This window comes from Vanessa cardui, chromosome 11 (assembly GCF_905220365.1).
Source record: "Vanessa cardui chromosome 11, ilVanCard2.1, whole genome shotgun sequence".
NCBI lineage: Eukaryota > Metazoa > Arthropoda > Insecta > Lepidoptera > Nymphalidae > Vanessa > Vanessa cardui.
In genome coordinates, this window is record NC_061133.1 from 10270426 (window position 1) to 10282616 (window position 12191).

The window sequence follows — 12191 nt, forward strand, 5'->3', positions numbered from 1 at the left end:
CAGATGTACACACTACACAGTAAGTTTAGTCCATACATGTTTCGTTGTCAAGGGTAAGCGTAGTTCGTAACCGCAACAAGTGTGCGTCGGCGTAGGGCGTGTGTCCCAGTCGGTGCGGTTTCGCGCCAATTCGCGCCCGCAGTGGTGGGAAACACGCCGCGCGGGCGGGACAGGCCGGACCTTCGCGGTCTCGCGGTCGCAATCTCATACGATAACTGATAATACTCGCGATACTTATTTTATAACATCAATTTCGAGAAATGGATCTTAATGAACTTTAAGAAATCATCGATACCTATGCTTTTTTAAAAATATAAACAATGTTCTCATCTCTAAAATATTACTTATCTATTATATTAATCAAGTCAATTTAACTTAACTATGACGGTGCCAATTTTTTTGGATATGTCGGTAACGTAAAGTTTACGTTTGATAGTGGTGTAATTAATAAGAAAGTTGTTCGGAATGGACGAGGAAATTGTGACGGCGACTGCCGCCGTAGACGCAGCGCCGCACCGCTCACCTACGCCTGAATTACACGCTACATACACATCTCTGGAAATCTTAGTGGCTTTAGTGGCTGTTGTAGGCAATTCCATGGTGATACATGTGTTCCGTCGCGACAGAAGACTTCGACGTCGTACAAATTACTACATAGTGTCATTGGCTATCGCGGATTTGCTAGTCGGACTATTGGGTATTCCATTTGCGATATTGGCCTCAGTTGGTCTGCCAAGAAACCTTTACGCCTGCCTGTTCACGACATCCCTGCTGGTGATGCTTTGTACGATAAGCATCTTCTGTCTTGTAGCGGTGTCTGTGGACCGCTACTGGGCGATCCTTCATCCCATGTGCTATTCGCGGAACGTACGAACCAAAACTGCTATTCGTGAGTATTCAATCATTTATTATTCTTAATTCTTTTACTATTAATCTTATTGGCCTATGGTTACTTTTTATCAGAGGTCATTCAGTAGTTATCGTTTATTGCTAACGTTACGCGCACACAATAGACATCAATTCCTTACGCGATTGGTAATCGTTATAATAATAGTTCCAGAACGATTTATTGTATCCCATTAACACTTTAATTTTTCTATTCAATTGACAGTTAGTTTATTTAAGTTTCTTAATGCAAGCATTAGAAGCAGTAACAATCGTAATCTACACGAAAGCGAGAATTATTTATGTTTTTTTTTAAAGTTGTGCATGAAATTAGGTATGAGCTATGTTTATTGATAATCATTTCTGATAGTTTTTTTAGTTTTGGTAATATAAGCTTAAATTTGAGGGGATCATATAATTTATGTTTGGTGTATTACATCATCATATAATTTATTATTGGTGACGTTATATGATCTATTCTAAAGCATCAGGGTTATCATTTTTATCTCGTTTTTTATCAGTTTCCAAAATACGTGCGCGTCGAATACTCACCCCGAACTTTCAGTTTTATGAAATAATGATAGTATGATAACATTTCACAAAGTCTAGGAAGTATTTATTGCAGATAATTTGTGACATATGCTGATTCTAATTTTTTTTATTGTAGTGTCCTAGATGACCTCTGTTAAACCTTCAATAATTTTTATTTTATACATATTGTTTCATTTATATACATATAAATGTAGTATATACATATAATGAAAAAATTATAATTAAAATAGTTATTCGACCTCCTGACTCGAATGATGTTTTAGTTGAAATTTTTCATTTAGCTAAAATATTTTTAAGCCTTGATACACAATATCTATTACTAACAACAAGAAGAATAAAAAAAAAGTCTAAAAGTATTATTATATGGATTAAGAATGGCAAGGAAAATAATTTATTTTAGCGAATCGAATAGCTTATGGTTTTTTTTTAAATATTATTATGAAAAAAGTAGAAACTTTATTATGTTAATACGTAATGCGTGGGTAAAACTTACATAATATATATAAGACATAGACATAAAAATATATATTTTAGTTTTTAACTGTTCAACAGTTGCGCACGATATTATCTATTTATACTTTGCTATACTAATCCAACTCTGGTACACTGGTACAAAATAAATATAAAAACAATAAAGTAGTATAATTATCTGCATAATTCTTATTGGCTATGTCAATATCAATATCTCTTCTATTAGGCCCCATATTTATAGATATTATCTATGATACACCAGAAATATATGAATGATTAGGGACTAATGCCTATGCGGGATAATTCTGTTATAATTAATAATACAAAGAATTAATAGTTACACAAGACAATAGCTTGATAGTGATAATATTAATAATTTGACAACAAACACACGGTTTGTATTTATTAAAATATCCCTTTTTATTCAAATTTAACGGCGCAATATGGCCGCCATTTTAGACTAATATTGTTAGGTAGTGGTTAAATAAAACTTCTTTCTACAAAAAGTACCAACCAAAGCTACTTACATGCTTAAAAACTTATTCTGAAACATTTTTTTTGCATTTGTAAAAACCTTGTAGTTATTTTATACAACTTTTCACATGTGGAAGTGTAATCAAATTTAAACACGTGCCAACCGAGCACTGCCGTTACAAATCATCCTTCTCCAAATGCAATTTTTCAAACATCTTATTTAATAAAACGCATCTTTTTATACTTCGTACAATTGATTCAATTTACATTAAAATTGTTTACTTAAGGAATGATGAATGAATAGATAATCTTTATATAAATCTAGTAATGGATGATTCAAAATTCGCCGTACTATTCATAACAATATTGTAAATGCGAGTAACTCTGCCTGTCTGCTTGTCCGTCTCACTTTCACGCAAAAACTCCTGGTCCTATTTAAATGAATTTTGGTCCACAAATAGTCTAGAGCCTGTGAAATGACATAGGCTACTTTTTAATTGGAAAAAAGTGTTGTCAACAAAGAGGTCTTACATTAACGTAATATTTTAAGTCAATTTGAAATATATGCATTATTTCTTACGCGAGCAAAGCCGCGGGTAACAGCTAGTTCTAAATAATTACATTGTATGTACCAGTTGGGTTAAGTAAGTTACAGTCCGCCCGAGTACCTTACACTACAGTTATTAATGATTCTGTCGCCAAACAGCAATACGTAGCGTTTTTGTACTCTGGTTTCAAGGGTGAGTGAGTCAGTGTAGCTTAAGACTTTAGATATCAATTTTATTTTTCAAAGTTTCCGGCGAATGGCGTTGTAAGACATGGTTAATATTTAACAGTGCTACTGTCTATGGGCGGTGTTGCATACTCGCTATCAGGTGGCCCATTTGCGACCCACGTGAGTCGCGGGCTGACCATGGGAAATTCGCTGCGCGACACGTCTTGTGATTAAAACAAATGAATGGAAATCTACCAAGCAGCGGACAGTAGCGATCAGCGGAGCTAACTGCGGTTTTTACCGCTCGATTTGCACGAGCGTCAGGCTATACGACTGACAACAGAAATAGTCTAGGAACAAACATTATTTGGTTGTATTTGTCTCGAAATAATGGCCATAGATTTTTTCATAGGTCTGATTATGTTCATAGAAGAGTTTTATAATATAATTATTCTTATATTTTTTGTTTCCATGAGGTATTTTTTGTATTACGTTTGTTTTGCAGGCACTGAAGTTATTCGTAACGTGTGTTTAATTTATATATTAAATGTGATTTTCTAATTTTTAATATCTTGTAACCCTAAAAATTTTAATTTTTCAATATTCTATTTCTAATAAATTATAGTATTTATTTTTATAAACATTTATCGGTTTTAAAACAAAACTTCGATTTTTGAACCGTAACCGTCGTTGTCTTTATTATCTGTCAATTTCGTGAAACGGCAACACTGCGTTTTCTGCGTCGTCATTCTATCGTTGTGCAGGCGCCGGTCGCATACCGACACTTGTGTATTTTAAAACGATATAATCCTTTTTTACTCGTGAGTATATTCAGCGAATATTCTGGAATATTGAAATTTAATATATTGTTTCTACATTTCGTATATTGGTTTTGCATTCGTTTCAGATTATACACGAATTATATACTTACATAAACGGAGGGTTACCTACGTCTTCAACCTATTATTTTATATATTTGAGAGGTTTAGGCTACTAAACCTCGTCGTATAATACCGGCCACGTGCATTATTTGACAGGCGTTGCCGAATATCTATTTATTTAAACACTCCTGAGGGAGTGTTTTTTTTTATATGTATTTATATACATATATACTTTTAAATAAAGTATACACCGAAGTACTACGGTGTTGCTGGGCGGACTCAGCTGAGAATTGTTGCTGAGTTCGAGCATCTGCTTCGTCGGAGGAATTGCTGCATGTCCAGTGCTGCTGCTTCTGCTGCTGCCGCTATTTTGGTTGCACGGCTTTTATTGATGCATTCCATTCGTGGGTTTGAGCTTGCTTTATCCGTTCTTAATTCAAAGATGCCAACTCATTAATATTAGCTTTAAATTGTTGATGTTCATGACCAGATACCGTCAACGACCTCACCCCTGATGGTTATTTTTTATGTAAATTAAAATCATTTTGTTTATCAGATTATTTTATAAAATATTTTTTTTTGTCCCCGCGACAATCTACATTATAAATTACCTTTTAATTTTCCTCTTTTGGAACTTTGAAATGATAAATTTTATTCTATATTGTAACAACAAAACATGTAAGACATTTTCATTTATTTTCTTGACAACGGTATATTACATGATAAAACGCAGTGCAGTGATGAGAGAAGATAAAAAGACACATTTTCTACTTTACGTAGTTACCTCAACTATTTCTATTTCCTTTAATATCTCTAACAAGAAAACTTCAGCGATGAAATGAAAATCGCGCTGTGCTGTGTGGAGCCGTCCCCGAGTGCATATTTTACAAATATCATAAGAAACTTTAAGATGACCAATGGTATGTTTAAGTGAATATGATATTTCAGTTATACTAATACTAATAACAAAAATTTCTTTCAACCACTTTTTTTTCCAAATAATATTTTTTCTTTTCCAAAGATCAGCGTTATTCGTATATAAAATGAAAGGAAGACATTCCTGATTAATATATATGATAATATAATAATACATTTTTCGTATAACTTTATGTTACCATAGATTATAGCATGTTTTTGCCATGACGCAGGGATAAAAGAGGACGGAGGGAAAAGAAGTAACAACTGATTTTCTTTAGCGGAGACATATTTTATTTGATACTAGCTATACCCGCCCGCTTCGCTGGGCATTAGTCGCAGAAAAATAAATTTAGAATTTTTCATTTTCAATTAATTACTGATCATCAACATTGTACAAATAATAAAGAAACAAATCAAGATACAATTAGAATATTAAATCAAATACTTAAAAATTATTTTATTTAATATTCGTCATCTATTTCATCTTTTTCAATGATGTTCTCGATAGGCTGCAGATTGATCATAACACCCATAAACTTATTTGTCAAGATCACATCTTCTTTTTGTTGAATCTGGAAACAGGTATGATTTATGAGAATATTTTTGATGGTATAATCTCGGTGTAAAGTTGGTACGATGAAAATTTTGATTAAATTTCTATAGTCTGTAAAAGTTTGCATCACACCATGTCCTCTATAATCCGGTACATTTACAACCTTGTCAATACTTTCGAACGTACGTCAAAGCATCCTGAGCATATTAGTGCATATGTTTTGGACTTCCACTGTACGAAGATCTATACGAAGAGCCTGTCGTAAGATTATTTTGATACAGTCCGAGATGATATCTGACTTCTGCTCGCATAAACCGAATTGTATAATCATAATAATTGTCATACGATTGATGTGTTTCAGCGACACCTAGATTGTTTTTGTGTCGCTTAGTGATAACATTACCTCGTTTTGTAATTTCTGTACCGACAATTACAGCTCTGAGTTCAAGAGCTATGGGAGCATTAAAACGCCTTTCATGCTCTGCATTCAATGGCGTTCTATCTGCATTGATAATGACTTTGAATCATTTGTTGTTTCACCTTCTAGAACCGATTTAAAATCTTTAACTAAACAATTATTTTCATAAAGCATAATCCTAAATTTAGCGATGATTTCTCGATTGGTTGTGGTACTGAACATGCATCGAAGATCAATGTTTTTCTACGTTTTCCATTAAATAAATATCCAGAAACTGGGGATTTTATTTAGATACTGGAAGAAGTTAACCAATCATATGATACACTTTAAACGTAGACGCGAAATTATTGTATTGTACAATATTTGTTGCTCCAAATGATGTCATTTGAAAGCATTAATTGTATTTTATAATATACGGAAGGAAATATTGAGACTCCTTAGTAGTTCAAATAACGTAAGTAAGAAGAGGTTCTGGTGGTTCAACCAGTTGTGGTAAATACATTTTGCCAGTGGAGTAGCACATGCCAGCAGTTTATTTTAAACATCATAGCGTGACAATGGGCATACTATATTCATTAAACCAATGATCACATCGGGATGCATCTTGTTATCATAACCTATACCGTAATTGAAGGCTGATTTATTGAGATTGGTTCTAATTCTTGACTTAGTCTATTTTAATCGTTGATCATCCAGTCGTTGGGCTCGCTCGTCAGGTTTTTCAGTATCTGTTGATGAAGATGCTTGTTCAAAGATCTGAAACTTGATCATTACGTTGACTAACTGTTTTGGCAACTCTCAAAGTAGAAATTCGGATTATATTTGCTTCTATACGTATTTCTTGTTGGTGTGTTGTTTCCGTAGCTCTTTTAGATGACGCTGCGCATATATTTGTTTATGTTTCGATCTTTTGTTTCTTCAATGGCATGGTGGTTTCTATTTATATAAATAAGTAGTTTTTTTTTGGTTATTTGTCTTACGTTTACATTTTATACTAAAGATTCATTGTTATTGGAGTTATGAGTATACTTACCAATTATGATTATTGTTTACTTTCTTATCTATATATATATGTATAATCTGACAGCTAATCACTTCTTCCCGTACATGAAATCTATAATTATTATAAAATGACAATTATTATTGTTATGATTATTTTATATTTATTGACATATGACGGAAATTAAGTTAGTTTGTGTGCTTTTTGAATGGATTTTATTACATTTTTTTGTAAATATTTCATAATTATAGAATTGCATCTTGATATGCGTAAGGACTATCTGTTGGTTATTTTTAATGTTACGGATGAAATAATCACTTTCTCCATAAAAAAATACTTGTACGTTTATTATTTTCATGACAATCGGTTGAACGGTGTAGAAATCTTTATATCGCAGCGCCACATGGTGGTGAGTTACATCAATGGGAATAGCATAATCACTTTCTCCATAAAACAATAGATATACATACCAATTTTCGTAATACAAACAAATCGACTTGATATAGATAGCCTATGATTTGCGCAAGCACATGTTTTTCCTGTATACTAATTTTTATAAAGATCGGTGCAGCTGTTCTCGAGTTTAAGCAGAACATACAGACAGACAGACATAAATTACAAAAATGATAAAAATTATGTCAGTCAATCATAAAAAGACCATTTATACGAATTAAGACAAAAAATAAGAGTACAGACAGACTCTAGAGATTTATATAGTAGTATAGATTTAGTATTCACGTGCGATAGCTTTATCATTAGCGTATTTCATGTATAAATTTGGTGTTTCTATACCGATTTCTATGATTCTTTAATATGGAATAGTAAATACTGTTAACTTTTTTAATTTGGGATGATTGAGAGTGTTATAAACGTAGGAATAGTCAAATATAATCAGAAAGCTTCGAACTACTACGCTATCGGGAGTGTCACGTGTTATTGTGAGTCTACCGTAAAAGATAGACATAGGCTGTCATGGGATATTTTTTATATAATTTTAAGGAGAACATTTCCGAAATACATGATTTCTGTGAACCTTTAACCATTAAGGCTGTACACGCGACGGAAACTTAAAATAGGAGTAATTTCTACCGTTTTCCCAACATTTCCCTTCACTGCTCTGCTCCTATTGATTTTAGCGTGATGAAAAGTATACTATAACCAGCTCAGGAGTATGAAAGATAATTATACCAAGTTTCGTTAAAATCCGTCCAGTAGTTTTTGTTTCTATAACGGTTATACGGACAGACAGACAGACAGACAAAAATTTTACTATTTGCATTTTTGCCATCAGTATCGATCCCTGATCACCCCCTGATGGTTATTTTGGAAAAATATTTCATGTACAGAATTGACATCCCTACAGATTTATTATAAGTATAGATATTGACGTGTGTAAACTCTTTGCATTTCCATGACAAATCTAAATCTATATATATAAGAAATATAAGATTTTGTGTGTTAATGGAAGGGATTATTTATATATATATAAAGGGATTATTATATAGAGGTGCAATAATGAACTGCAACGGGCTCAAACACGTTCTATGTATGACTACCGTGTTCAATTTATATAAATATAAATTCACTTTCTTCAATTGATTTATTCAATTGTACTACTTAAATTAGATACTAATATTATAAATCCGCAGAGTTTTTTTGATCGCCCGAAACACGTTATTATATATTAAAAAATAAATTGTAGCCACTACCACAACAACGAAAAGAAAAACTAAAAATATAATCACGAATCAGGTAGGAGTAGACGCGAAGAAAATACGAAAAAAAAACATCGATCCTCGCGAATGGGGTCTACGAGTAAGACACCCAGATGTCCTGTAGATGTTGCGAATGCCTTAGTGAAGTTTACGATAGCAAAAAAGTCCTCGCATCTAATACACAGGTAGCGCCCATATAGCAGCGCTGCGATCCGCAAAACTCCACCTGAGACTCAGACTCTGTACTTGACATACAAACAAGCAGAGAAAGCATTCCAAGGGCATGCATTATAGCAATGGATAGTAGACCTCTGGTGCTGCAGATGTCCATGGGCGGTGGTAGTCACTTTCCATCAGGTGAGCCTCCTGCTCGTTTGCCCCCTAACACATGAAAAAAAATCTATAATTTGAATTAAATTATATATTATAATTTATATTTTAAGTTACATAATATTAATTTAATGTAAATTGGAATATATAGCCAAAGACGAGTAAATCTGTGTGTATATCAATAGCGTAGTAGTGTGATATTAGGTAGCATAAACTGGCTTTGTATGTGTGCGATTAACTCTAGAGTAACTACTGTTATTTCTTGCCTCTCTTAATAGTTCTTGCTAGAATCTTTGTTTCGAATCGGTGGTAGTTTCACTTAAGAATGACGATTCTAAAGTGCTTGTAAAAGCCTAATTGAATATTTTGATTTATATTTTTGATATACTCTTCTCAGAGCAGCTTAGATACTAACTTTGAAATATTGACATGAGCAAATACAATTGAAAGGGATAAAATAATAGAGATTATATTTTCTAGTCTGAAGCATTTTTTAAGGATTTCAGAGAAGGTTTTCAGATTATTCTTGTGATTATCTTAAAATTCAGTACCTGTGTTGTGTCGTACAACGTTTATGGGGAGTGACGTACTCGTAGAACAGTTAAATTAGCATATCGCGCCTTTAGCTTTGTTTATTGTTCAACATTATACCTATCTACAACTGAAAATATATAATTTGAAAATATTTAAAGTTAATTAATTATATTCATTTTTCTCTGTAAGCTTCAATTACAGAGAAAAACTTACAGGTGTATGCGTTACATATAATATATCAATGTACTTATATCTTGTTTACTATAAATTTTCCAATAAGATTTTGAAAGTTTCTATTTTTTAAATATAAGCCTAAAATGTTATAAGGCATCTATAATAATGTTATTAATGTGAATTAAATTAACTACGTCTCCTTGTTATAAATCATGACAACACCGTGAAACCGCTCGTAATCGAATTAGACATTGATGGTATCGAGTACTTGGGTATATAAATTTTATTATTTTCTCCATCGCATGTAACTTTTGAGGTATTATAGCCTTTTTGTCTCAAATAAAAATTCCAATAAAAAAAAAACAAATAAAAAATAATACGTAGAGTAGTCGTATAATAAGATGTGTAACATTTGACTAATAATTATTAATAACATTATATCACGCAAAATGGGTTGGTATCATCTGTTGGAAAAGTTTAGCACAAGTGCGTTCATTGGTTAATTCAAAGCGCGTGCTTCTCTGGTTTCCTGTTACGCACTTCCGTCCTTTTTCAAGAAATCATTCCCAGGAAAGATGTTATACAAAATAATAAATAAATAAAATAGCCTTTATTTCCATTTTTGTCTGTCACTCGCTATCAGCTGCCATGTTATCCCCGTACATTTAATTATATCGTTTGGTCAACGTGCTACATGTCATCCGCGTGTTCGTTTCACAAAATAATACTATGGACCAAATCGCAGGAAACAGCTAGTCATTTATTAGAACAAATTTATTTAATTGTTTAATCATATGTAAGGTCAAGAAGGTAAACTCTATATTTAAGTGTGCTTACCAAGAGCTGCTAGAACCACAAATAAGAATTCGATGCATACTCACTTGGTGGTAGGGCTTTGTGCAAGCCCGTCTGGGAAGGTACGACCCACTCATCAGATATTCTACCGCCAATTAACAGTACTCAGTATTGTTGTATTCCGGTTTGAAGGGTGAGTGAGCCAGTGTATCTTCAGGCACAAGTGACATAGCATCTTAGTTCCCAAGGTTGGTGGCACATTGACGATTTAAGGAATAGTTAATTATTCTTACAGCGTCATTGTCTATGGGTGATGGTGACCACTTACCATCAGGTGGCCCGTCCGCCAACCTATACCATAAAAATACATTAATTTCAACTCTATCGGATCAACACTTCAGGTTCGAGCATTTGGGACATATATTATTATGTCGTATTTTTTGCGTTGAACACTTACGCGTATATGATGACACACAATGACTGGCAAAAGTATCTTATAACATTACACGAACAATTTTGCTTGGTAATAGGGCCTTGGGCAAAGCTATCTAGATAGGTAACATGCACTTAACTGATATTCTATCTCGCAATACTTCATATTTTTGTATTCCGGTTTGATGAATGAGTTAGTCTCTGTAGCAACAGACAGTGGTGGCGGCGCAATGGTGAAAGATAAATATAAGGCTTTGAGCAAGCCCGCTTGGTAGGTACCACCCACTCATCAGATATTCTACCGCTAAACAACAGTACGCAGCATCGTTGTGTTCCGGTTTGAAGGGTGAGTGAGCCAGTATAACTACAGGCACAAGGGACATAGCATCTTAGTTCCCAAGGTTGGTGGCGCATTTACGATGTAAGGAATAGTTAATATTTCTTAGAGCATCATTGTCTATGTTTTTAAATATGAACTGCAACACTTATTTAATAATGTAATTTTGACTCTATGGTAAAATGTTTCTTACATGTTTCATTATTATAATCTGTGAGTATCGTTCTGTATAATATAACGTTGGTTGTCACGTTCGCCAAAGTATCACCGCTGGATTTATAAGGCTCCCGTGTAGTTATGCACTACACACACATCTGACATCTTAAAGCTTGACATTGCTGTATTCCTTTTATTTGAAGGTACGTGATATTCGTCTAAAAATATGAATGGAGAAGTTGTAGCGGATGATGATGATCTACTCATATTGTTTGAGTAAAAATGTCGAGTAATAAATTTATTAAAATATTTTTATTAAAAGTTTGGGAATCTAATTACCAAAAAACGTTTTATCACGGTTTTATGAAAAGTTTCAGTACTTCTAATGAAAAATACTACTAGCTACTAGATTAGCTGCTCACATGGCTGGACTTTACATAAAGAAAGAGACAGATACATAAGAACGCAATTCAAAAAAATAATAGCCTTAAACTTCCTTTCCTTGACGATCTCCGTGGTCGAGTGGTGAGTACACCGGTTTTCATGGGTACGGCACTTCGAGGTCCCGGGTTCGATTCCCGGCCCAGTTAGTAGATATTAGTTTTCTATGTTGTCTTGGGTCTGGGTGTTTGTGGTACCGTCGTTACTTCTGATTTTCCTTAGCACAAGTGCTTCAGGTACTTATATTGGGATCAGAGTAATGTATGTGATGTTGTTTCATATTTATTTATCTACGGACGTCTTTTGTCATCTTTTGTGTCGATTGGTCATAGATGGATGCGTTCTGTAGAAGTTAAATGAATGAATGATGCACAAAAAAAACACCTTACATATAAATTAGTTGCCAGTAA

At 33.5% G+C, this 12191-nt stretch overlaps 1 protein-coding gene across 1 annotated transcript in view; it reads left to right on the forward strand.

Moving 5' to 3' along the window:
* Positions 1-368: 368 nt before the first annotated feature.
* Positions 369-12191, forward strand: part of LOC124533739 (adenosine receptor A3) — an 84405-nt gene continuing 72582 nt past the window's right edge. The window contains exon 1 of the mRNA XM_047109193.1: positions 369-889. Coding sequence (XP_046965149.1) covers positions 466-889 — 424 coding nt within the window. The 5' untranslated portion in view covers positions 369-465. The remainder of the gene's footprint in view (positions 890-12191) is intronic.